The sequence below is a fragment of the Onychostoma macrolepis genome, chromosome 03, assembly GCF_012432095.1.
Source record: "Onychostoma macrolepis isolate SWU-2019 chromosome 03, ASM1243209v1, whole genome shotgun sequence".
NCBI lineage: Eukaryota > Metazoa > Chordata > Actinopteri > Cypriniformes > Cyprinidae > Onychostoma > Onychostoma macrolepis.
This window is the reverse complement of record NC_081157.1, coordinates 28,050,810-28,078,782: the sequence shown is the minus strand read 5'-3', so window position 1 is coordinate 28,078,782 and position 27,973 is coordinate 28,050,810. Positions and strand designations below refer to the sequence as shown.

The following is a 27,973-nucleotide window of genomic DNA, read 5'->3' as shown; positions in this document are numbered from 1 at the left end:
TGTTTGTTTTTTACATTCTTCACAGCAACAGTATAGCCAATCTACAATTTGAGGCTCAAAAATGAACAAAAATGCTCTTTACTTACATTAAAGTGCAATTAGACTTTTGTAGTTTGAACTTTTTAACAGAGCAACACGGCTGTGAATATTAAATCCACATTTACTGTGAAAATAGCATCCTCTTAACGCCACTGGTGTGAGAACCTCATAAATAATACTTTTAAGCAGAGAGCTGTTTACTTTAGGGTCTCGGAGAAGTAATTTTGTAAAACTATAAACAATTTAATATAATTAAAGAATCGATTAAGGATCCACTCCACGGTCGCAAGCAATTCGTGAAGACGCGGGGCAAATGAGAGTTTAAGCAGAAAAAAAAACAAAAAAAACAAAAACAAAATGCACTTAGCGCAATGGTACATGCAGCTGGGCAGTACTCCTTTAAAAAGACAAACGCACGAGGAATATGAAAATATGACGTGACGTCAGGCGTCGTCTTTAAATATTGATCTCGAGCGCTTGACTGCCGCAAAGCCGCTCTTGAGAACTTTAGAAAGACACAAACATGAGCTGAGCGGCGACGAGGCGAGCGCTGCGCGGCTTCGCGTTGGGAACTTGGGAGCAAAATGTGCCTTTTAGACATGGAATGTGAGATTTCCAAAACGGATTACATTTAGTAGGATGCTGTGTCACATCACCAGGTCAAACAAGAGGATTACTTTAAATATTTTAAACACTACATCAGCACAGAAGCGAGTGCGTTGCTGAGGTGATCTAAAAGTGACGCGACGCGACGCTGAAACTAAAGGGCAGTGGAATTAGGTTTGTTTTCGCAGATTTGGAAACTTCACGTTATTGATACCTGTTCTTCTCAGACTTTCTGTCCGGTAGGGAATATTAACTATCCTTTTCCCAAATGAGATGTAAATTCGCGCCGTCGGAGTTGATGGGGAGAACGAGACAGCCATCAAACCTCACAGAGAAACTTACGGAGAAAAACATGCCGTCTTTTCATCTATGGAGACATGGCATATAGGTTCCTGTCCAGCCGAATCGTGCCATCCTCAAACAGATTAAGCAGAAGATTTATTTTTATATTCACTATCTCTTTGTCTTTCATGTATCTATGCTACAGCATCCTCTTCTGCTCCGGTACAATCATGCCTAACCAGAGATTGGAGGAGCACCGCTGCGTCCGTCTGAAGAACATGGGGAGTAAAAAACTTTTACAGAAGTCACATTATTGCACTATATCAGCAAAAGCGAGAGTCATCTCAGACGAGACGAGGGCTGTGGGTCTCTTAAACCTTACTGGCAACCAAAGTAAACATTCAGCCTTTCAGAAAACACAAGATGTGCTAGATCACAAGCAGAGTAATAATAGTAATTCGCCAAAATATGGGAATAAGAAGTTGCCCAATGCACTTATAGTTGGTGTTAAGAAAGGAGGCACCAGGGCGGTGTTGGAGTTCATCCGGATTCATCCAGATGTTCGAGCTCTTGGGACTGAACCACATTTCTTTGATAGAAACTATGACAAAGGACTGGACTGGTACAGGTAGGTTTCTTTTCTGGCTTTTTGCATTAGTATTCTGGATTCAAAATTTCATTAGGCAATAGAAAATCCATCATTGCATTATACAAGAAAACCTTGAACATTTCAAATGTACACAGTTCTACACAAGTGCTATTGTACTGAAAATTGGTCCTCACAGTCATGCAGATATTCAGTGCCACAGCACAGCTGCAAGAATGATATTAATATTAATATTAATAATGAAGTTAATATTGAGTAATATTTTGAGTAACATGCATATCAGACAAATACTGACCTGCTAGTTTTTGTGTTTCTTTTTCAACAATGAAAATGGTTCCTAAATCAGTCAAAGCATCATCTTCATGTGTCATAAAGCAGTGCACAGACAAAGCCTAAAAGGAACAGATAATATGAGTGTCGCAGATTTACCTTTGCTGCATAAAAGGTTTTCTAATCACTCCACTGAAGCTCCAGTTTCATGTTATTAGTCAAGGAAACCTCATCATTGATCAATCAATCAATCAATCAATCAATAAATAATAAATAATAAAAACTACAACAACGACTCAATGTAATTTTTTTTAAACCCACTCTTTGCTCCAGGCAAAAACTACATTGTCTCCAATATTGTTTGCAAAGAAATAAAAAACATAATTGTTCCACCTTTTAAAAACCTGCTCCAGGCAAACTCCATTCCCTCCTCCACTTCCACTTACAAACTGCTCACATACAGTGATACGTTTAGTAAAATTCTTCAGTGCTGTTTTACTAAATGAGAATTCTTGGAATGCAGATTGGCCTGAAAAATTACTCAACAAAATTAAACAAAATATGTTGGTATTTCACAAAGAAACAATGCTCAGTGGCAGTACTGCTGTTAAATTGTTGATATTTATTTTGATTTGAAAAGGGGAAGCTGAGATCCAGTTCAATAAAAATATGAATTAAATCATATGAATTCAAGAGCCACTCAAACTTTTAATTTTAGGTAAATCACATTTTTCAAAATTGCGCAAATCGTAAAAAATAACTGCTTAATGGGTAAAATGTCATAAAGGTAAGATCAGCAGGGTGCAAAAATGATGAAAACTGCCTTTTTGCAGTGGCAGTAAGACAAGAGCTGAAAACTCGAACTGCTGACAAGGAGATGTTAGCAGTAAGTCATAGTGAGAGAGCAGGAATGATAGCGTTTTGGCCAGAGACCCAGAGCGGAATGACACAGAGCGATTGTAGTGTTCGGTTTCAGGGGGAAAATATGCAGATAAAGGCCAATGGATCTCTTTCAAGAGTAAACCTTCCATAAAGCCTGCCAGGGAAAGGCATGGATCATATTGATCAGTGGGCAGATTAGAATCAACTCCTTCCTTCCTTCTTCCCTTTCTACTGATGGGCTGCCATTCAAATACCCATCGGGGAGCCGTTCGACTGTATGAGAAGTCTGTGTCGATTCTGTGTGGCGTGTAGTAGGGCCGTGAAGTAGGGGTCTCTGGGAGACAATATCATCCCTCCCTCTTCCAGCACGGCGTCTGCCTGCAGCTCGGCTTCAGTAATTGCACACACACATCACATCCCAGCTCAGACAGGACAGAGAGCGAAAGAGATGACTCCCTGTGGGCCATGTCCAAACGTGAGAGGGAAAATCCATAGAAGCCAACAGTACATACCTGTGTGAGAGCAGCCCTTCAGCCATTAGCAGGTGTTGCGGCTTGTTCAGTCTGCTCGTCGTCTGGAAGCCACAATAAAACACACTTCTCCTCTGTTTGTGTTCGTTTAGGGGCAACTCCACTCACCCACAGCCTACTGTGCTTAAATCAATTGAAGCGGATGTGTTTGTGAGATGTGTGGATCGATGCTAGTCCCTTGTATTTGGACATGGGGAGAAAAAGATGAGGAGGAAAAAGATGTAAGGAGAAAAAGAGCCAAGAAAAAGGGGTGATGAAAAGGAATTGCATGGCGCAGTATGACTGCTAAGCAAACAAATGCCCACAAACAAGTTATTAATAGAGTAATAGATGTTCTTTTGTAAACTACTGCAAGATGAACCCATTATACAGTAGTTCTTGATGCGTAAGTTGCTTTGATATAGGGAAGATCATTTACAAATTGTAGTCTATTACTGATTACAGATTACATGATGAAGACCATAGTTAATAATATAATCTTGGTTAGTAATGTATTCTGACTACTTTTTAGATTACTTTTTTTTTTTTTAATCAGACTGGTTTTAACCTTACCATTAAACTTACAATATTGAAATAAAAAAAAGTAAATATAATCAGTCATAACATCATAATATTAATTAAACATTACATTACACCAAGGTTTCCCAAACTATGCTTAATGTAAAAGCTGCAGTGGGTTTGTGAGTTGATAAAAAGTAAATCATAAAAATGTAAAATAAACTAATTTAAACACTTGAACACTAAAATATAAATATATAAATATCTTATTTGTTTACCGAATGTGACCGTAATATGCTCTAATTACATGCATGGTGTAAATTGGGCCGGGGCCGTCCGGGGCTAAGCCCCGGCACATAGACTCCAGGGATCGACATTAACGCTTCATTAATGCCAGACAAGTAACATGATTAAAACATCAATAACCAAAAATAACTATGTAAACACCAAAACGCAAGTATTATTCTGATTTTATTACATTTAGAGTAAGTGGCGAATAGTGAATATAGCTACTGTATATAATGCATCTGTTGACAGTATAAGGTTGCGCTGCTGAGGCGAGGTTCACGCAGCTCTCGAGGAGAAATCAAAACGCGCAACACTAAGAAACTCAGAATACTGAGGTAAAAATTCAAAATGGAAAGATTTTATATTTAAAATACAGTTAGTTAGGCAACATCACTCACCATTACGACTGTTTAATAGTTCTATAAACAGTTCAATGAGCAAATACAATAATATTAGGTCACTTACATTTTTGGCGGAATCACAGCGCATCTCAAAGCAACCATCCGATTCATTGCTGAATGATTCAGTGTTTTGAACGAATCGGTTGAGTCAAAGTATCATTAGCCCATGCATAAACATCTGATAAATCTGCCGTTTGAACGAATCGTTTGAATGAACGACTCAATGACTCACTCATTAAACGCTCACTACTGGCACCTACTGGCGTTTTAATTTAGTTTAAAAGTATAATTTCCATCATTTCTTTTTTGTATATTCAATTTTTTTTTTTTTTAAAGAATCTCATAATTTAATGTAGTTGTATTTTTCAGTGTAAATTGTTATTATCTATACGTTATCAAATTAAACCATCACATTATTTTAATTGAATTTATAGATCAAATGTAAGAATTTGAAATGAAAGTTAATGAGATTAGTGGGAAAATGCCCTCTATAAAGGTAAAGAAAAAAAATATAAAATACCTTGGATAAAATGTAAAAAACATGCAGATGTATAGCCTATGTCACAGCTGATAGAACACTGATGAGAATATTGCATTAGAATAAATCATTTTTGCAAAAAAACAAAACACACACACAATACATATATATTTCCATTGTCCTCATTTGTAAGTCGCTTTGGATAAAAGTGTCTGGTAAATTACTAAATGTAAATATATATATATATATATATATATATATATATATATACATATATAAGCTCGATACCATAGAGCCCACCCCACAAAGCAAATCCCAATTTAACCCCTGCTTACATGTACTTAATTTTTGGAATCTCATTACGTAATCCAGATTACATGTAATCAGTTACTGCCCAGCTTTATAATTAAACACACACACACACACACACACACTGTAAACAACATGCCTGTAATATGTACACAAGCACACATTAACACATAAATACTCAGCTTCTCTTATTCTCACACTAAGAAACTCATCAATACTATTTGTGGATAGGTTAATTAAAATGCCACAGAGGCCAAGACACTGAAACAGTCCCCCTAATCCTTACTGAAAGCCATTTTATTTTAGCCACTGACATCTTGCAATAAGAGGACCAATAAGGGCGGCAATAAAGGGCAGAAGTAATGAGAAAGATGAATTGGCTGATTAAGTCAAAAGTTCCTTATAAAGCCCTTTAATAATGTGTTTTAGAGTCTTGTTTTTCATTTTACTTCAATCTTTGTCTTGGCAAGGCCCATTCATTAAATTCATATAGCGTTGTTGAGATTACCCCTGGGTTTTTACTAGAAGTTGTCCTAGATGGAGCAAAAGCAACAATGTCCTTGCTTGAAATAATAAGATCTCCGGCATAGCTTAAACAAAAAAAAAAAGCAAGGTTTCTGGACAATTTCGTTAATTGTTTTTTTTTAGTTTTGTATGCTCTACCACTCCTCCGAAGCATACAAGAGAGATGCAATACATATGTGGCGATGCTCATTACTTTATTTTTAGAATGGACAAGGATCCTTATGGCCTCATTTGTTGTAGGCGAACCTGTTTTCCCATTACGAGTCGACACTCATCAGCTAGGGTTCATATTCCAGCGATTCATCAAATCAAACAAATACTCTGCACTACACACCATTTTGACTTAAAAGGGCATCTGAATTCTATTGATTTTACTATAGCTGGAAGTTCTTCAAGTAGATTCCCTAAGAAGTCCTCAGATTGTACCAGACGTGTTTTAACATTTGCTAGAGCCAAGAAATTCCTCCTGGTCCTCCATTAATTGGCTCGAAGGGGAAAGGAGCAGCGAAACACAACAGTCAGAAAGGTTGACGAGGACAGAAAGTTGGACAGAGCTTATTTAACTGGGAAAACCGCACATTCCTCCATGCACACGAGAGACCTTTCTATTCCCCTGCATCTCTAGCGGGAATTGCTAATCCCAGCATGGTTCAGAGAGCTGTATAACTTCCTGTAGCATTAATTACCTACACAATTCAGTCTTGGATGTGCCCCAGCAGGAAACAGCAAGCTACCGAGATGGTTTGATTTGGCGATTTTAGTGTAAATTACTCATTAGACATGAGTGCCACTAGCAAGAGCGCCGAGTAAATAGGAGCTACTCTGAGGCAGTGTGTCTACCAATGGGAGTCCATTATGGGACTGACTGGATTAAGGATGAATGTTGAATGCTCCGAGTCACTCTAGAGACAAACCACAGAACCGCGGAGGAGCTGAAGGTGAGGGCTCAGATTCACTTAGAATACTTGAAGAGAAGCAGTCATCATATATTATCATACATTATGGCATTCCACTGGCCCTCTGCTGTGCAAATTAAATCGTGCATATACTGGGCCTATAAAACACATTCACCCCTTCACACATTTTGTGTTACTCTGTAATGCAAAGAAAAAATATATATATATACAAAATAAATTACAAAAAAAAAAAAAAAACATACTTTGTGCATTTAATAAAAATGTAAATTATGATAAAAAAATAACTAAATGCATTCTTCATGCATTTAATAAAATCCATGCCCTTGCTTTTACGCATGTAAATTATGATTAATAAAATAGCTAAATGCATTCTTCATGCATTTAATAAAATTCATGCCCTTGCTTTTACATAAGTTACAAAAAAAAAGAACTAAATGCATACTTCATGCATTTAATAAAATTCACGCCCTTGCTTTCACGCATGTAAATTACCCCTGAAGTTTTCTCTATACACATTAACATGACCTGCGACCACCAGTGCAGCTGAGGTGTTACACGTGCATTGAAAATACACCTGTGCGTGGGAGAATACTCTCCACTGTAGTACATTTCCAGGAAAGGGGTGCATCATAAAGACCAAGGACACACTTCATAAACCTGCCTCATATAGTGAGAAGAAATCCTTTGTTGGAAAAAGATGTCTCTTGATCCTTTAACACCACACGTTGTGTTTGATGATAACCTAACATTGCACATTAGAACACGTTCCTGACAGTGAAGCACTGGGAGAAGTTTTTTTGTGGATGCTTCGCAGTTCACAAAGACAGGAAATGAATGGCGCTGCAGAGAAAAATAGAGAGGAAAACATGCTGCAGTCTGCTGAAGTACTGAGACTTGGAAGATGATTAATCTTCCAACAGGACAATGACCCAAAAATATACCAAAAAATATAATAGTCGCACTGGAGTGGAGAGAATAGTTAATGCTCTTAAGTGGCCCAAATCAAAGTCACTCCAGATTAATTATATGCATAGGAAAAATGACTTGTTATTCATCAACAGTCCCCATCAAACTTGGGAGCATCAGCAGTTTTGTTAAGGTTAACAGTTATGTTCTGCATCACCTATCTCGACCGAAGAAGACAACAGCTGGAGTGAGGGAGAGGAATACTAATGTATCCAATTATTATCTATTTTTTATTTGTAGAACAGTAAAATGTTTGGATTTTTCCCTTTAACATCATAGAGCACTCTGTATAGATGTGGAAAAAAATCCAAGAGATTTTATAGTGCATATATGGGCACCAGAGAGGGCTATAGATATCATTTTTCACTTTTTTTCAGGCTCCACTGCGTAAATATAACCATTCCCCATTTTAAAATCAATTCACAAGCCAATGCATATTCACAAGTGCGCCTAATGGGAGAAGATGGCGGTGGGAGATGGTGTGCAGTGAAGTTGTCTGTCGCTACTGGATGCCATTTTAGTCATGACTTCTTTGGGAATGGCTCCAGTGTCTGCCACTGCACACATCATCTATGACCATTACCCTTCAGTAGCTGCATCAAGAAAAAAAAAAAAAAAAAAATGTATACATTGTGTACATAGAGTATGTTATTTAAGGCCTCTATTTTCATGCAATTGGACAAGTCATTAACGTGAGAATTTGCAATGACATTTTGTTTAGATCACACTTTACTTGCTTTTTAATGAATCACGTATGAGATGAAAAACAGGTATTCGGCATTGCGTTCAGGTGTCCTCCTAGCCATTTGCATTTCTGCCACATACTGCGTAAGCCTGCTTCTCATTATTCCATGGTAATGTTCCCATTATATCCTGCAGCTTTGCAATGAACCCTTTAAAGCAGCAGAGAAAAATAGCTCTGAGGAGGCAAGTAAACCGAATACGAAGTTACACCCGGCTGGCATGCCATGACACAAGCATACATAGCTGGATGTCTATTTGAATACATAACGCTCTGGATGCAACCCAACAATGAATTAAAGTAATCTGAAACACTGACACAATTAACTACTAAAACTCACCAGAAAATGTGCAGTTTGTAGGCCTCGGATTTGGGAGGCCATGCATTTTCTTTGTGGGTGGATCAGACCCATTCCCTGTTGGACAATGAAAGCTTTGGCTCTCCTCGCTTTCCACTTCTACGACTTTCTGAAGCGAGCAGTACTCTGTCTGTGCCTTTGAAATGAATGATAGCATATTGTGTTTTGACAATGCCACTGATACAAGACTGAAAATAATTGGGATAATGAAGCAACAACACTATAAGACTCATCGAATTTTGTAATCACTGATATAACGAGTATGATTTTTTTTTGTTTTACAAAACCATCCTACACAGTTCTTAGCTATGAAATTTGAAGCAATTTAACAAACTGAGATGCTCATATTACTCAGTATGATTGAGGCTACAACTATAAAATAATTAGACATACAGGTGCATCTCAATAAATTAGAATGTCGTGGAAAAGTTCATTTATTTCAGTAATTCAACTCAAATTGTGAAACTCGTGTATTAAATAAATTCAATGCACACAGACTGAAGTAGTTTAAGTCTTTGGTTCTTTTAATTGTGATGATTTTGGCTCAGATTTAACAAAAACCCACCAATTCACTATCTCAACAAATTAGAATACTTCATAAGACCAATAAAAAAAACATTTTTAGTGAATTGTTGGCCTTCTGGAAAGTATGTTAATTTACTGTATGTGCACTCAATACTTGGTAGGGGCTCCTTTTGCTTTAATTACTGCCTCAATTCGGCGTGGCATGGAGGTGATCAGTTTGTGGCACTGCTGAGGTGGTATGGAAGCCCAGGTTTCTTTGACAGTGACCTTCAGCTCATCTGCATTGTTCGGTCTGGTGTCTCTCATCTTCCTCTTGACAATACCCCATAGATTCTCTATGGGATTCAGGTCAGGCGAGTTTGCTGGCCAGTCAAGCACACCAACACCATGGTCATTAAACCAGCTTTTGGTACCTTTGGCAGTGTGGGCAGGTGCCAAGTCCTGCTGGAAAATGAAATCAGCATCTCCATAAAGCTTGTCAGCAAAAGGAAGCATGAAGTGCTCTAAAATGTCCTGGTAGATGGCTGTGTTGACTGTGGACATCAGAAAACACAGTGGACCAACACCAGCAGATGACATGGCAGCCAAAATCATCACTGACTGTAGAAACGTCACACTGGACTTCAAGCAACATGGATTCTGTGCCTCTCCACTCTTCCTCCAGACTCTGGGACCTTGATTTAAAAATGAAATGCAAAATTTACTTTCATCTGAAAAGATAACTTTGGACGACTGAGCAACAGTCCAGTTATTTTTCTCCACAGCCCAGGTAAGACGCTTCTGACGTTGTCTCTGGTTCAGAAGTGGCTTGGTAGCCCTTTTCCTGAAGACGTCTGAGCGTGGTGACTCTTGATGCACTGACTCCAGCTTCAGTTCACTCCTTGTGAAGCTCTCACGAGTGTTTGAATCAACTTTCCTTGACAGTATTCTCAAGCTTGCAGTCATCCCTGTTGCTTGTGCACCTTTTCCTACCCAAATTCTTCCTTCCAATCAACTTTGCATTTAATATGCTTTGATACAGCACTCTGTAAACAGCCACACCTTTCAGTAATGACCCTCTGTTACTTACCCTCTTTGTGGAGGGCGTCAATGTTCGTCTTCTGGATCATTGCCAAGTCATCAGTCTTCTCCATTATTGTGGTTTCAAAGAACAAGAGATACCTGGAATTTATACTGTAGGGATGGTCATTAATTGAAACTCAAATGTAAATATTCTAATATTTTGAGATACTGATTTTTGACTTTCATGAGCTGTAAGCTCTAATCATCAAAATTAAAACAAAAAAACTTTTGAAATGTTTTACTTTACATGCAATGAATCTAAAATATATGAAAGTTTCACTTTTTGAAATAACTTACAAGAAAAAATGAACTTTTTCACGACATTCTAATTTATTAAAATGCACCTGTATGCTGTGTCCCAAATGTGGCATAATACACTTTTTCTATGTATTAAGTACTCTACCATCTAGTGTATAAACTTTAAAATGTCAGAAATTGCAACAATAGGGTTCAATAATTAAAACAATCCATTAATTTTCTCAATAGGGAAATTGATTTTTAACTGCATAACACTGCATAAATCTTTAAAAACTGAGCTCTTGTGAATTTCTGGTGAAAAAACTACATTACCCATGATACAGAAAATACAGAAAATTCCACCAATCAGAGAGTCACAAGGAGCAAAGCATGGCAAAAGAGATCTTTAAGCTACTCACTTCTATGAAGCACCACAAATGACGTAATCGAGTCAGTAAAATATATTGTTTCTATAGATACAACCAGCAACTTTAAATTATAGCTTCATATACCTGTTGTTTTTAATGCCATGTTGCCATTACCAATGTTTCATGGGATTGTAGTTCTTTCCCTCATGGGACTGCAATACCTTTGTCTTTTTGACAGATTTTCAGATACTTTTTCACTTCAAATCAAAGTGTAATGTTGTGATTCTTTTTGTAGTTGGTTGGTTTGGTTCATGGCTTATAACACTTTATAAAATACTTTTTTTTTTAAACCCCTATGGGAAAATATGTAACCAGCATTGCTGAAAAAGTGGGCGGGCACTAATACACTTCATTTGGTTATCCAACATCAGAGTATGATAGCCCCTCCCCCTCCACTACTTAAGGCTACTTAATGTAAAGCACATGGGACTACTCACTATGTATACTACAAACAGCATAGAATAGTGTGTAAGCATGCAAATTGGGAAGCACCTATAAATACAGGTATGATGATCGTATTTGATACACGTGTGATGTTGTGCATCGCACCTTGAAATATGATCGTTGGACCACCATTTCTCTGAACTTAAGCCAGAATCCAGGAGACATCACCTCTTTGAGCTCTCCTCCTCCTCCTCCCAGGGACGTATCAGAAGTAAATGAGACCAAAAATACTGTGGCACTGCTGAGGCGCAAAAGATGTTTCAGTTCCAACACAAATGAGTTTGGAGATTGACAAGTCTGGGACCTTTCATCTTTTTATAGTCTCTGTTGAGGAGCTCTTTGAGCAACTACACATGAAGTCTGCAGACGCACCGCTCTGAATCAAAATACACCGTTTCCCGGTGTGGTGTATGGTAAAGTTAATTTATCACCTTGTGGTGGCCTTGCAGTCTATTTCAGGGTAGTCGATGGTCTAATTGCTCATGTTCTTTCTGTCCAGATCAATATTACCAACAGATCGTTATTGTTTAATTTCATATGTTGCAATTACAGATAAGACATAGCATGATGAATCCATGAGGGCAATTGAACACTGAACATGTTGTGTTGACAAATGTCTAGCAGAGCTTTAGCATGTATAAATCATTCATTAAAAATGAAGGGCTTAGATGAATGTGTGGCCGAAATGATAACACATTTTTAAGGTGTCATATTGAAGGAGTTATAATTCATTCAAGTGCTGATTTTAGTCGCATTACTACTGCCAGCACTGTTCACCTCCACCCACAGTGTGATGTACTGTATGTGTGGATGCTTCATGGTTAACTCTTAATAGACTTTCTCTGAGGCGAGTTCCTGTTGCTGACTGGTCGTTAATGGTCTGACATCCTCCCAGAAGAAAATCTGAGCAGCTGAAATATTCATGATTCGTATTACAGTGGTGGTAGAATTAAGCCATTCGCTCTTGCCAGGCCTGGAAGTGTATTGAAATTAGACATACATCTGTGAGAGTATACGACTTTGTTTATTACTGCACATGGAGATGTAACTGGTAATCAATTCACAGTTTCGACAATTATGGTAAACTGCATAAACGCTTTCAATTAACTTCCCCCTGGCAGTGACACAGAGCATGGCATTGTGTCCTAACAAGACGTGATGTTAAAAAAAAAGGTATCTTTTCCATGTTAAACACAGATTTTGGCCTTAACTAGCCATGATGGCAATGCACCATCAGCGATGAGATTCTATTTGGAATGGTTTCTATTTCTGTCACATAGCGGCTGACAGTTCAATCATTATTTTAGGTGTGTATGTGTTTTGTTCAATGTTTAAATAGTTGAATTTCAAATTATTTTTGCATGACTTTAACAGCCATAATGAAAATGATAACGGATAATTTATCTCAGTTTTTGAAAATAACTTAAAGGTTTTAAATGACAGCACAAGAGATAAACACGAGGGATAGGAGGACAAAATAGGTACATACTAGATTCAAACTTGCGTTCCAATGAGCCATGCATTATACATCAGGAGGCACATGCATTTCTAGTCTCAGCCTCAGTCACCAGGCCCGCTGTGACCATCTGATGCAATCACACATCTGATTGGCTGGTGCTATGCAACTTCGCCGACTCTGGGGTTGAGTTTACCTTGACAAAAAATTGTGTACAGGGTCAATACAGTGAATCTTCTGGAAGAACTACATAATCATTGGAATTTTCCAGTTTAGTGGTGCTACGTTATTGAAAAATATTTGAGTTTTGTTTGAGACACTTAAGTTAGTTAACTAGACACACTAAGAGTAGAATACATTCCGCAAGGTATTTTTCCACATATACAGTACATGTGAAATGGACTTGCTTTATGCCTGATCACTTCTGCATTTACCCTCAGTGGCAACCACAACTTCTGGTGTAGCGCAGTGTTAGAAAATTTTGAGGAAATTAAGCACAAAATGAAATCTTACCAGTCAATATGGACGAACTGACTGCTTCTATGCACACACACACACACACACACACACACACAAACATATATATATATATATATATATATATATATATATATATACAGTATATAATATCTTTAGGAATACTTTGTCCATGCAGAAATATTTATAATACAAATATAATATAGTTGCATTCTAGCTTTATATATAATAGATATGTTTGAGGGAAAAACGCACATGTCCTAAAACTATCCACTTCTGAACAATATAAAAATTTAATATTTAATAGGTATGTAGTAACTGTACAGGTAACGAAATTCAGTTATAATATACTTTTATTTTGATGTTTTTAAAAACATTATCAATAATGAAAAAAAAAAAAATCAAATCTTCAGGAAGTGTTAGGTAAACAACAGATCAAAGCAATATCGATTTGATACACCTTCATGCTAACTGTACTTAAAGCTTCCGTAATACTAAAATGTTGTGCTTACAATAGTTATAATGCACACTATACTATTACACTACAGTTTGTTGTGATTGATAGATACAGCAGACTATGAATCAAATATGTCAGATATTGGAACCTTGCATGATTTTAGTAGAAATACGTAGGATGTACAGTAGAGGCTACTTTTTGGATGGACACATATTCAGATTACAGTCTGCACACATTTCTGCTAATTTCTTTGTTGTTTCTATTTCGGTAATGACATTAGTTAACATGAACTAAGAATGAACAATACTTCTACAGCATTTATTAATCTTAATGTTAATTTCAGCATTTACTAATGCATTATTAAAATCACGAGTTGTGCTTGATAACATTAGTTGATGCACTGTGAACTAACGTGAACAAACAATGAACAACTCTATTTTCATTAACTAACATTAACAAAGATTAATAAATAGTGTAATAAATGCATTGTTCATTGTTTGTTCATATTAGTTAATACATTAACTAATGTTGACAAATGACACCTTATTGTAAAGTGCTACCACTGTTTCATATAAACCTGCATCTAAACAGTATATAAAAAACAAATCCAACTGTGATTGGCTGCTGTCTTCCCATCTAAGTGGGCAGTTCTTGGCCAGAAAAAGCTGCAAACTGAGCTGATGCTGTTTTGAAAAGTCTGGCTGTGTGAGACTTATGAACTACCCACTTCTAAATGTTTCCAAGAACACTTTTCAACAACGTTTGTGCTTAATATGTTGGACGCCATGCAAAAGCCCTGTTGAAAACATTTATGTAATTAAACCAAAAAGTGCCATAAGAGACAAACTGATAGTACTTTATATGACCCTAGGAAGACACAGGCACAGGATATTGTTAACTGGGATGGGCTCATTAAGAGTGTCAGCGATGACAAGCATTTGAACTGAGACAGGAAATGAGGCTCGCTGTCTAAATTGCTGTGAGCGTATGTCTCTGCAGCTTTGTCATGGTGATTGATGCTTTTCATTTGAAATACCAATCAGATCAGCACTTGCACCAACATGATTGTGCAATCCTCTGTCCTGCCATAAAGCACTTTAATTAGCACAATGAGGCTTAGATTAATTAGAAAGAAAGCAGCATAACTGCCCAGTTAATAATCGCATATGTAGGCTTAAGCAAGACTTCAGCTAATGCAATACTGCAGAGCCTCTGAGCATGCATTAGCTAAATATGACCAGGTTAAGTTTAATACCCGTGGATTGAGTCATTAGATTTCTATAGCGGGTGTAGAGGAGAACAAACCTCAGGACACCGTCACACATAAATGAACTGAAATCTACCCTGCAAAAGAGGGAAGTACAAATAACTTCACACATTTAATCCTTGGATTTTATATGTATAGAATTTTTAGACAGGTCAGATGTGCTTAAGTGCATGAAAGCATCAACCACAATGCAGAAGAAAACAGACTTTATTCCCAGTCCTGCTCATACAGCATCTGGAGGGCGTTTAGTATATCATATTGACTGAACATTCAAAACTGACCTTTTCATCAGACGTTGGTAGACATTTCTAAGGATCAAAATGGTGGACTTACAAGTTCCAATTTGAAGTGAAGGTTCAGGAATACAAAATTAAAAGAAAACGCCATGAAACAGCAATCAAAGCACAGAGTCGACTGTACTCTAGCTGTGCTGCATTCCCCAGTCTGTCTGAACTTCTAGAAAAATCCTCATGAGGTTGCATCAGAACAGTGTATAATGATTATGGTTATATATATATATATATATATATAGGGAGATTTAAAGTCAGTCAAAGTCACATTACTAAACAGGCATTTGCAAGTCAAACTATTACAAAAAGAGACAAATAATGATAGATTAATGTGAGGGCTGTTAGTAGTAGAATCAAAGTAGAATCTAGACACTATCTAGAGAATCTAGAGAAGTTGATATGCCCTACAGTCTTTCTTCACAATTGAACTTTTCACTTTCCAGTGATTAAAATACTTTTTTACGTTGGTTGTATTTGGTCTTATCAGATAGTGTGTGAGAAAGAGAGGATCTAAAAACATCTAGTCAGTTGTGGAGCCATTTATAGGTGACAATGGAGTGCTGTCTTACCAGTCTATATGGACGTATTGAAGGCTTCTAAAACGCAAACATATTAACGTATGCACAAATTTAGACACATAAAATATCTTCAGTTGCATTCCATTTTGTATAGATATTTTTGAGCAAATAACACCATGTGTGTCCTAAACCTAAACTACTTTTCAACAATATAAAACTGTAATAGGTATAGCAATTAGGACAAGGTGTTCAATAAATTTGACAGCATTGAACATATTTAATCTCACTGATTAAACAATAAAATCAACATATGAATTCAATTAATTAAATGTTCAATGAAACTAAAAGGATTCACAAATGTATATCTCCAAAGGTGTAAATGTGTAAAATGTTTTTGATGCTGTCAATACAGTTATGTATATTTTGTATGTGCAAATATATGAAGCTGTGAAACTATCAGTCATGTCAAGCGCAAAACGGATTACGATATGCTTTTTTGGTGTTAAATAATGGTGTAAATACCATTAATCTGACTAGCACAAACCTTAGTAAATCATGTTTTCATGATTTATTTAAATACTCTCCTCCCATAAATTTTGTGTCTGAAAGGGAAACTCGAAACTCCCACAAATGCATATGCAGTGTGGTCAGCTACAAAAACCACGGCATGCCTTTTAATCGCTAATTTTTCACTGCATGTCTTTAGGAAATCCTGAGTCTGCGCTTGCGAAGTCTGTTAGTAAATCAAAATACAAATGCAAATGAGATCATGCTGGCACATCGCTGTCAGAGATGCACTTCATTTGTACAGTATCGCTCATCCAAAGACTCTTCGAATAGTGCGCCACTGCGAAATCGGATGCATTATTAATTTATTTCCAAAAGTTGCCAGAGTCACATCTCATAGTCAGTCTGAAATCCCCCAATTGCCCTGAGAAGAATGAGATTAGATAGTTTCTAAAAGGTCTTCTGCATCCTGTGCACTGCCATCTATTAGACAAACATACTGCAGCGTGTGGAACACAAAGGTGGGGCGCAGAAGAAAGTCATCTCAGCGTGCAGGTTGGCCAGAAGCTTTTTTTAATCAGAATCAATGACCTCGGTAGGAACGGCACATTGGTTTGCACTTAGCACGGCATGCAGACTCGTCAGATTTTTTTGTCTGAAGTGGTGTTTTTTGCATTTATCGTCCAGCTCACAATGTGGCCCTAGAATAGAGATGCCTGGGCTGACAAGAGAGCCTGCAGGAGACTTTTAATTTGAGAAGATAACTTTAGGTTGGTGGTATTAATATGACACAAGCTGATGCAATTCACAGAGCTTGTTCTGCTGAGCTCTCACGACCTTGTCAGCAGATCCCAGACATATCATAAGAGCTGCCCGGCTCTTTGAAAACTTCTCTTCAGCAGAAAAGACAACAGGAATACATCGTGCTCTGGCAGACAATTAACAGCACTGTAACTTTCAGATGTAATATCAGACCTTTGCCTGATGTCATTTCTCATTTCTCGGAGGTGGTGGATCTGTTGGCAGTAAGTAGTGACTAAGCCCCCTGATGAATTAGAATGTCAATCTGCATTAAAACTGAAACCCAGTGATACCAGACATCAGGATATTCTCCATTATGTAGACCTGTGTCTACAGATAGTGTGATCTAATAAACACAGGGCTTGGAAAGATAGCTGAAGTAAATGTTACGATGGAAACGTTCCCCTAGGAACGTTTGGTTTCAAACTGGCGGTAATTGTTTTATGTCTTACTTGTTTATGATAGAAATTCAATTAGGAATTAATTCTCTTTAATTCTGCAAGAGACTGACTTCAAAGTTAATTCAATAGGAAAAGATAAAAATGTTTCCTTTGCTGCACCACGATAAGCTTATTAATTATGTAATTGCAGAGGAATTATGCCAGTGATTAAAATGTTTACATTTTTGGCATGCTTGCTGTTGCTATTAAAATCAGTCCTATTACAAGGTAATTTCAGGACTCTATGTACACACTTTACTTTCAGATTGTCTTTTTATTCTTATGCTAAGTAGAGTAAAAAACAATGGGCAAAGGTTGGTTAATGTCTGATTTCCGTATAACGATATAGCTCACTGCTTAGTACGATGCATTGTTGGAGAAATTAACCAGCTAGTCATGACCGTTTTCTGAAACCATAGTAACTTTGTCTTTCGAACCATGTTGGTTCAACAATATAGAACTTCCGTTAATGATGTCACACAGGTGTTTGAGTAATAAATTCTGTTAATTAATGAAAAAATCAAATCAAATCCCTGTAAATAACAAGCATGGCATAAGAGAACTGTTTTCATTCTCTTGACAAACTAAAAGGTTTAGAATCAATTTTGTGTTGTCATGCGTGATAGTCCATGTCATACTAACTAGAAACTATATAACCACAAAAGCTTCACACACTTTTGCAATCCTAATTGCGAATGTTCATTGGAAGTATAGTAGGGTGACTCTTTTTTCCTGGACATGTCCCGGCTGAGATATCTAAATGTCTGGGTTTGTTTTCCTATCGACATGCTCTCTACTGTCATACATACCTCATACATTACATGTGTGCATATTTGCATTGACCGTTCTCTGTAGATTTCACCTTCTCGCATGTCATAATTGGTCAAATATGCACAATGCCTGCATGCTATGGCCATTTTGGTACCGACCATAGTTGGCTAACGATGCTTTTGGAAAACACACCCTTGGTTTTAACTTCACCATCTGACTTTGAAGCCATCTATTCAAATCAAATTTCTGCAAGCAACATATAGGTGATATTTCATTATAACATAGCAGATTTATTATAGCTATTTTGGAGTACTCTTAGTGCCACTTTTTTGTCACGGCCCAGCTTAGTAAACGACTTATGGCTCCATCATCCAATCAGCATCATCATGACATAATTTCCTGGTGAATAATTAGCCACATCAAATTTTGGCTCAGCTGATTGGCTCAAAAACAGTTCAGGCATCCAGAACTATGATAGAATATTTCAAATCATGTATAGTCCTGTGCCAGCTGACTAACTACCATTGAGATAAATGACGATACTAACAGTCAGCTTTCTTACAGTATTATTTACAGCTCCTTAAATGAAATATTAATATTTTTAATTGAAAGTGAAAATTAAGATCTACTTCTACTGCATTTCACAATCTTTTCTGGATACCATTTAGTTTTGTTTCTGCATTAGCCACAAAATTCAAAGCTTTTAAAAAATGTTTTACAAAGTGCCAGGAACTTTTTCCACTTATGGCTGAAGTCACTGACTAGTCTTCACTGTGGACCCAGCAGTACACTTCTGTGCACCACTTTGCAATTAGCACCTCTCTATTCCAGCTTTCAGCTAACTTATCCTTCACTCTTCTCACTAAATGAATTTTCTTCTAAAAGACCAGACTCTTATGTAAGCAACAGAGCACCTGCCAGCCCCCATCTCAAGACAGCAGATGAGAGGCACATCAGTGATGTGATAACAGGCAGACTGGCAAATCCATGCCATCTTTTGATTCTTGAAAATGCAATTAATTAAAGAACTGTGAGTACAGAGGTAGGCGATGGCGCAAACACAAAATAAATTGGAGTTTAGGCTGAAGCCTTTCTTTTAATAAATATTCTGTATAAGAGGACACACAATTCTAAGGAAATGTCTTTTCTGTGCAATTTAATAATAATTTCTCACAAATATTCACATAATAAAAATCAGTATTCACTGAGAAAAATTATAGTGCACTTCAGTTGAGTTGAATAAAGCATAAATTCTCCCTTAGCGATGCATGAAGAAAGTCTGGTGTTACAACTTCAATAAGACAGACTCAGAAAAATATTTTTTTTGGAGTGCATTTTTGATGGACCTTGTCTGGAATGAAATACAAGTTTGATTATGTAACTGAAGTATGCATTGCATCAGTATGAGGCTGTGATTGGTGCTCTGCATTCAAACACACAGTAAAGTTGTTTAGTGGGTGAAGCTCCATTTCACCGTATGCAAGATTAATGGCTGCCTCTGGCCCTGAACCGCTAAGGCTAACAGAGACACCCTGGCCAGAAACGCACCATTTATAAATCAAGCTAAATGGATCAATATTTTCGGGACTATGAAGGTAAAGTATAGCAACTCCTGCTTTAGGAAAGCCCATTATGAATCGGGGATGAGTCACAACTAGTGGAAACTCGAGGTTACTCTCTGACCCCTGTGTTCCATACAATAAAGACGGTCAGTATAATTTCCATCTTTATTACAGTCTTTCGCTAAGATTTAAATTCTTAAGCCCTCACTAATCCTGGCTTATAGCTGTAATTCTCAATTTAATGGTTGAACACTGATGTAATCACATAAAAAGTTCATTTATAGCTTGGTTTAATACCATCTTGGAAGAAAAATATGAGGGATTTGTAAATGTATGACGGATATCTCATTCATTAACTAATGTTGATTTCTTACAAGTTTACTTGATCAATCATATAGCAAAGTACATTAGCCGAGAGCATTTGAACAAAATATTTAACAAGACTCATTCATATGTTTGTGTGATTTTTTAATTATTATTTTTTTTTGCCAATTTTATTCATTCAGTGATGGAGAATGGGCGGTAAATGTTATGGAGAAAGGAAGAAATGGAACTGGAAAATCCAGGGCCTTGTACCACGATTGTGGCTGAACAAACTAGGGGTTACAGGATTAGATAAAAGTTGACATAACCAACCCAATCCAATCTGGCTTTGCATGACACTGATCATCAACTTTCTTTGACAACTCAGGCTTGATCCTGAGTCTATGGAGTGAGTCCACATGAAAGTGTGACATCAGTAGCGAACAGTCTATCACATGCCTTGAAATTGTGACTCAGTTCTCAAGAGAGAGTCAGTGTGATTCACTGGCAAAGACAGACGATTTTATCTTTATTTATTTTATTTTTTTACTATGTAGTGCCCTTTAATTGGAGCAAGAAAAAAAATGTGGGAGTGACTGCATCAGAGATGTGTTATTATGCTCAAAGCTAATTGGTCAAATTTCGGTTTGAGATCTCTAAACATAACCTGTCCTGGAACAGGTTAGCCGTGGAAGATTTAAGTTATTATGGTGATGAACACCTCGAAAAGCCAAACCACTTTCAAGGGGCATAAAACCTAGAGTTGGTGCAAACTAAACTGAAGCTTACCCGGCAAGCCAGCTAAACCAGCTTCATGGGATAGACCCCTCAAAATTCATGATAATATAAGTAGTGACAGATCTTTTCTTATGTATTGTGACCTTCATCCAAGTGAATTATCGAAAAAGAAAAGAAATGTTGGGCAGAAACTTTGTTCAAGGTCAGTCTGAATTAAGACTTGCAGTCACTTTTAAGGAATGGATGAGGTTTATGCTGATGATATGATTGGAGTCCACCATACTTCATACTTGGAGTCCAGCATACTATGCCAGAGAGAAGTCTACCGTTTTTCCAGAAGATCATTGATGTATCGTTCATTTTGAATGAATCTTTAATATGACTTGGGAACATTCAGTTGTCTAAGTGAGGGATTCATTCATTTTGTGTTGACTGTGCATGCACAACATCCTACTGGTTCTTTATAGGAAACAGACCTCTCGAGTCTTCAGGTCTCAGTTGTTTGTTCTCTTGTCAGCAGCATTGGATACAGAAATTAGTTAATGATTCCAATTTTCCTTTCAAACACATGCACATTTCTTTCTGATTTCAAACTGTAGCTTATTATTTCTTACAATTTATACTTTTGTGAATTTCTGTCAAGTTGGTTCTTTTCCATAACATTGAATGTGAGTGTGTGAGTTTATTAATGCTTTAAACTTTATCCGTATGATGGGGGAAAATCACTGTAATAAAGCGAAGATGCCTATATACAATAACAGCATGCAGTTGATAAGTAATGTGTGTGTTACTAAGTGGGCATGTGACAAAAGAACGAATGACTCGAACCCGAAGACTCGAGAGGTGAACTAATCAATTCTGTTTTCTGATACAGACTGCATAGCTTCAGCTTACGGGGATGTGGCGTGACAAAAGTACAAATCACTCATATTGGGAGGGGAGGTGAACTAACAGACTGCATAGCCTCAATTAATTAATTGCTTCTGTTTCTCATAATTTGGCCTTGGTTGCATTATAGTTTATTTTTCTTATTCTAAATGTGATCAACGTCACATAAGTAGATGTGTCGGGGAATTCGGCTGTTAACATGTAACATTTTAATTATATTCTGCTGAAATTAACAAAATTACTTAAAAATAATTAATTCATTGTGATGAACAAGATTCAAAGATCCGAGTCAGTAAAATGATCCAAATTTTCCATTACTACAGAAGATCCAGTTATGATATTTGTATTAAAAATTACAAGCTGGGAAAAACAAAAAAAAGTAAAAGTTAAATGTATGGATAACAGTAAGATGCATATAAAGGGTGAATTAGCATTTCATTCTGTCTTTAAACGTTGTGTTAGCAACTTTGCTAACTTGCGGCACTAAATTATACTGCCCTCTCCTTCAAACAAACAACAACAACAAAAACAGCAGTGTTGCCGACTTTGTCACTAGATTTAGCTACTTTTCAGACCACCTTAGTGATTTTGTTCAAAAAAAAAAAAGTGCCTAGCAGCAAATCTAGCGACTTCTTAGACGAACCTTATTTAGTTTCTGAGACTCGTCGGTACTGCTTGCTTTCCCAGCAGGCACACACACCTCTCTCTCTGCATCTGATCTGTTCAGCGAGCAGCAGAGAGCAGCGCTTTCAGTTAAAATAGATATTATTTTGCTTCTCTAATTTTACATGCAAATACAGCATAGCCATTGTCTTTATCTTATGTGTATTTGATTTCATCAGATGACGGCTCAATTATAAATCAGGATTTCTGTGCAGATTAACATCTTGGAAGGGAGAGCTGGTTATGTAGTCTTACAGGGCCACGTTTCAGTCACTATTTGATATTCATCCCGTTGTCTGACAACAGAAAAAGTAAAATATATAAATGAAAACAGTTTTATTGATAATAGGCAATATGACACAATGACGTCGTGAATATGCTAATTAGCATATGATGTTATCTAGTGACATTTACCTACTTTTCAAGCTGTCTTTAGCTACTTTTCATTGAAAGGAGTTGGAAACACTGAACACCACTCTGCATAGACATGTTAGCGCACCACATGTCAGTGAAGCCGAACACTCAAAATGACTTCTGACTGGCTAAACGGTAACATCCTGCATTCAGATAGCAGTTTTCCTGCCTAGGGCTGTCGCAGAAAGGAGTGTGATTTCTCAAGACACCTGTTTCAGTGATATCTGTCAGGTAAGAGGGAAGTTTTCTGCGTGCCGTTCCATAAAAATTGCTTACGGCTTACGGTTAATATGCTCGCTCCTTCAAAGAGGTTAACGGGGCAGCAGCTATCTGCTACAACAACAGAACTGTGACCGAGTGGATATCACCTTATGTAGTTCATCAGTTAAAGTCAGAACAACTCTAAAGTTGGACTCGATGGTTTCGTGAAGAAACTTGCGAAAATAATGACCTATTTCGCATGTCCCAGATTTGCCCAAGCCTTTCTCTCTATTGTGCATCTGTAATGCAGGTGATGGTGATTTATGAGCAGGAGTAAAGGAAGTGCCTGAGATTTGATAATTTCCCCATACCCTTCAGCATCACACTCACCCGGGAGATAAGAGACTAGAAATATTGCCGGCGAGTATTAAAACCTCATGTGTGCACTCTGATTATTTTGTCACTTGCTGTAACTGAATTCCTATTTGTCATGCTGGAGTCTACACTAATGTGAGGGGTGACCACGTTCCACAAGCTATCTTGCTTTTTCCTCTCAAGGCTGTGAAAAGAAAATGCCAGGGTTGCTTATATAGTTTCCTCAAATAAATATAATGCATTTTTTACACTCTCTGAGGAAATGCGAGTGGTGTTTTCCTGTGGAACGCTCACAATGGTTTGCTGCCAGGGTTGCTAAGGTACTATGGGTGAGTGGTTTTTAGCATGTTGCTAAGCGATTGCTAGGTTATTGCAAGACGGTTGCTTACTCAAGTCAAAAGTGTGGTTCCTATAGAATTTTGTCGGTTTTATTTGCCAAATGTCAGACTGCTCTGAAAAGCAATAGCACACCCCAACAATTTGATGTATCATTCATGTCTGTAGGGACATGAATGGGGAGTTGCATGCTGAATTTTAATACTTGGGTTCGTGCTTTGTACTTTTGATATGAGCAATGATAATAGCTTGCTAAAAAGAAGTTCAGGGGACTTGTTATTGCAACTTAAATAAATCCATGGTTAACTAAAAAAAAAAAAAAAAAAGTATAATTTATTGATTTAATTTTATGGCAATATTATTTTGATCAGTTCTTTTGACGATGTTAATCACTATATTAACTTCAAATTTTAATTTAAACTGATTTCTTTGTTTATAGATTTTTTTTTATTATTATTTTATTTTTTTAAGCAACTTAATTGTAGTGGCAGCAGCTGAAATTCTTAACTTCCAAAATTGGGAGGTGGATCTCATTTCATGCTGATTGTTTTTTATTTATTTTATTATTATTATTATTATTATTATTATTATTATTATTATTATCATTTAAATAAAAATATAGTGTTTAATGTTGTTATGTTTAACATTTAAAATATTTTCTGTTATTTCATACTTTATGATGCAAATGTTTAATATCATACTTTATGATATTAAACTCAATGTATTTTGACGGAAAATAATTTCAGAATTTTGTCATAATAAAAGAAAAGATTTTGTCATTAAAAAATAGTTTGTTTCAAAGGTTTGATTCCCAGGAATACATGAACAAAATTTATAGCTTGAATGCAATGCAAGTAGCTTTGGACAAAAGCGTCAGCCAAATGTTAAAATAAATATTTCACATTTTTCTTCAGGGTAAGAATATATATATATATATATATATATATATATATATATATATATATATATATATATATATATATAATATATATATATTTTTTTAATTATTGTTTTAATTAAAGCATTTTATTTATTTATTTATTTATTTATTCTTTCTCTCCTTTTTAAATATCCTTATCTTATGACTCTGAGCAGATCTTGGGTTTTATTGTATTGATTTTATTGATCTTGGGTATTATCTTTTCAAATGTGTTATAAATAAAGAATCAATAAAAAAGAAAGAATTTTATTTGCATTCGATAAATGCATTTTTACATTTTAGATTTTTATATATATATATATATATATATATATATATATATATATAATTAAACAGCCTGTTTTTGCTCTTATATTTACGAAGAGTGCCAGTGTTAATGTTGGTGGCTTACATGAAAAAATCCTTGTGAACTTATATTATACATTCATTTTGATGAATATTTATGTTTGTCTTTTCACAGGGGCCTCATGCCGCGGACTCTAGACAGTCAGATCACAATGGAGAAAACACCAAGTTACTTTGTGACCAGGGAGGCGCCGCGGCGCATCTCAAACATGTCTCGCGAAACAAAGCTGATTGTAGTAGTGCGGAACCCAGTCACGAGGGCGATATCCGACTACACACAGACCCTGTCGAAGAAGCCCGACATCCCTTCTTTTGAGGAACTAGCTTTCAAGAACAGGAGTCAAGGCATCGTGGACACCTCCTGGAATGCCATCCGCATAGGCATGTACATCCTCCACCTGGAGAACTGGCTGCAGTACTTCCGTCTATCGCAGATCCATTTTGTCAGCGGGGAGCGGCTCATCACGGATCCGGCCGGAGAGCTGGGCCGCGTGCAGGACTTCCTGGGGCTCAAACGCATCATCACGGACAAGCACTTTTACTTCAACCGAACAAAAGGCTTCCCGTGCCTGAAGAAGCCAGAAAGCAGCAGCCAGCCCCGCTGCCTGGGCAAGTCCAAGGGCAGAACTCATGTTCAGATTGACCAGGAAGTCATTGAGCAGCTTAGAGAATTTTATAGGCCATTCAATGTGAAATTTTATGAAATGGTGGGTCATGACTTCAGATGGGACTGAGGAGGAGGACCTTGATGAAACCAGCCTTGCTTTTCTGATGATGAACACATCTTCATGGGATAGTTCACCCGAAAATGTAAATTCTATCATCATTTACTCACCTTGAAATTGTTGCAAGCCTGTATGCCCATTATTCTTCTGTGGAACATAAAAGATGATATTTACAAGAACTTGCAATTTGCTCATTTTCCAGTAAATCATATGGACTACTATTATAATACTTTTATGGAGTTGTTGCAGCCTTCAGTCTATTATATATACACTATCCTCCAACAGTTTGGGGTCAGTAATTAATACTGGATATTAATATAATATAATAAATATATATCATAGTTTCCACAAAAATATTAATCCGCACTACTGTTTTCAAGATTGATAATATGAAATGTTTCTTGAGGAGCAAATCATCATATGTGACCCTGGACCACAAAAGGTATATGTGTAGCAACAGCCAAAAATACATTGTATGGGTCAAAATTAACAATTTTTCTTTTATGCCAAAAATCATTAGGATATTAAGTTAAGATCATGTTCCATGAACATATTTTGTAAATTTCCTACCGTAAATATATAAAAACTTCATTTTTGATTAGTAATATGCATTGCTAAGAACTTCATTTGGACAACTTTAAAGGCGATTTTCTCAATATTTCGATTTTTTTTGCACCCACAGATTCCAGATTTTCATATTCCTAACAAACCATACATCAATGGAAAGCTTATTTATTCAGCTTTCAGATTATGTACAAATCTGGTTTTGTGGTCCAGAGTCACACATTAGAATGATTTCTGAAGGATCATGTGACACTGAAGACTGGAGTAATGATGCTAAAAATTCAGCTTTGCCATCACAGGAATAAACTACATTACATTACATTACATTCACATATATTTAAATAAAAAAACAGCTATTCTGAATTGTAATAATGGTTAATGCTTTACTGTATTTTTTGATTAAACACAAGCAGCTTTGGTTAGTATAAGAGACTTCCATCATTAAAATCTTACCAACCCCAAACTTTTGAACAGTAGTGTAGTTTATACAGGTTTCGAGGGTGAGTAAATGATGACATAAATAATTTTCATTTTTTGGCATCCCTTTGAAGTAGTTTGCAGGACAAAAGGAAACAGAACACCTCAAACTAATTAAGACCCAGTGCTCTTAATATATTTAAAAAAAAGATAAAATATGGGCAAAATACAAAGTTGTATGTACTGTACTGTACTATAGCTCAAGAGACTTTGCCTTTGACATGAAATGCTTTAATACATTTAGAACCCATGCAAGGTCATTAAACAGAAGAAGTGAGAAGCTCTTGTTCAGTGTCAGAGCGTTTGGTATGCACAGCATTTGTTTCGTTCATTGCCCTCCTGTTACTGTTTTCGTCTTGATATGAAATAGAAACCCGTAAAGCATACAGTGAGTACTGAGGTGTGTCATAACGTTTATCTCACAAAATGTAACACAGCAAAACAAATTAAATGAATCATAAAAAAAAAAAAAAAAAAAAACACATTCACTTTCATCCTCAGTGCAGTACGAGAAGTTAATTCAGGTTCTGTGCATGCAATGAGAACAACCTCTGGCCTTTTTTTTTTCTTTTTTTTTTTGGATAACTCTCAAGGCCAGTGGGATAACTTGTTCAGCATCTTTCAGCATCTTTTCATTGGTTATTCTGATGCACAATTCTGACAGTAGGAAAACATCAATGCATAACTGTCTATGGTAAAAACTGAAAATAAGATTGTCTTGCTTTTTGTTGCTCTACAGTATATAAACATCATCAAACATTGAACACTCAGCTCTCTTTCCCCCAGTCATTCAGAAATCATCACAGCATTGATGCCAGAGCCATGAAAACATTTAAACAGGGCAGTTCAGTGTACTGTGTTCCTGTAGATCATGCTGCTAGCAACAGCAAGGTCATAGGTTTCATCCTCTGATGGAACTGATTAAATGCATAACTTAAATGTACGGTAAGCATGAGCAAATTATAAATGTGAATGTAATGTTTAGATTGAAAAGCCTAGATGAACAAAGATGTGAACTATACCACGTGTCATTTGCATACAAAAACATAAAGGTACAGTGACAA

The 27,973-nt window shown here is 36.6% G+C and overlaps 1 protein-coding gene across 1 annotated transcript; it reads left to right on the top strand.

Moving 5' to 3' along the window:
* The first annotated feature begins 655 nt into the window (after positions 1 to 655).
* On the top strand, positions 656 to 27,339 carry hs3st2 (heparan sulfate (glucosamine) 3-O-sulfotransferase 2). The gene is made up of 2 exons (XM_058770647.1): positions 656 to 1,555; positions 25,259 to 27,339. The coding sequence occupies exons 1-2, from the start codon at positions 1,023 to 1,025 to the stop codon at positions 25,875 to 25,877; spliced, it is 1,152 nt and encodes a 383-aa protein (XP_058626630.1). The 5' UTR covers positions 656 to 1,022; the 3' UTR covers positions 25,878 to 27,339.
* Positions 27,340 to 27,973: the final 634 nt, after the last annotated feature.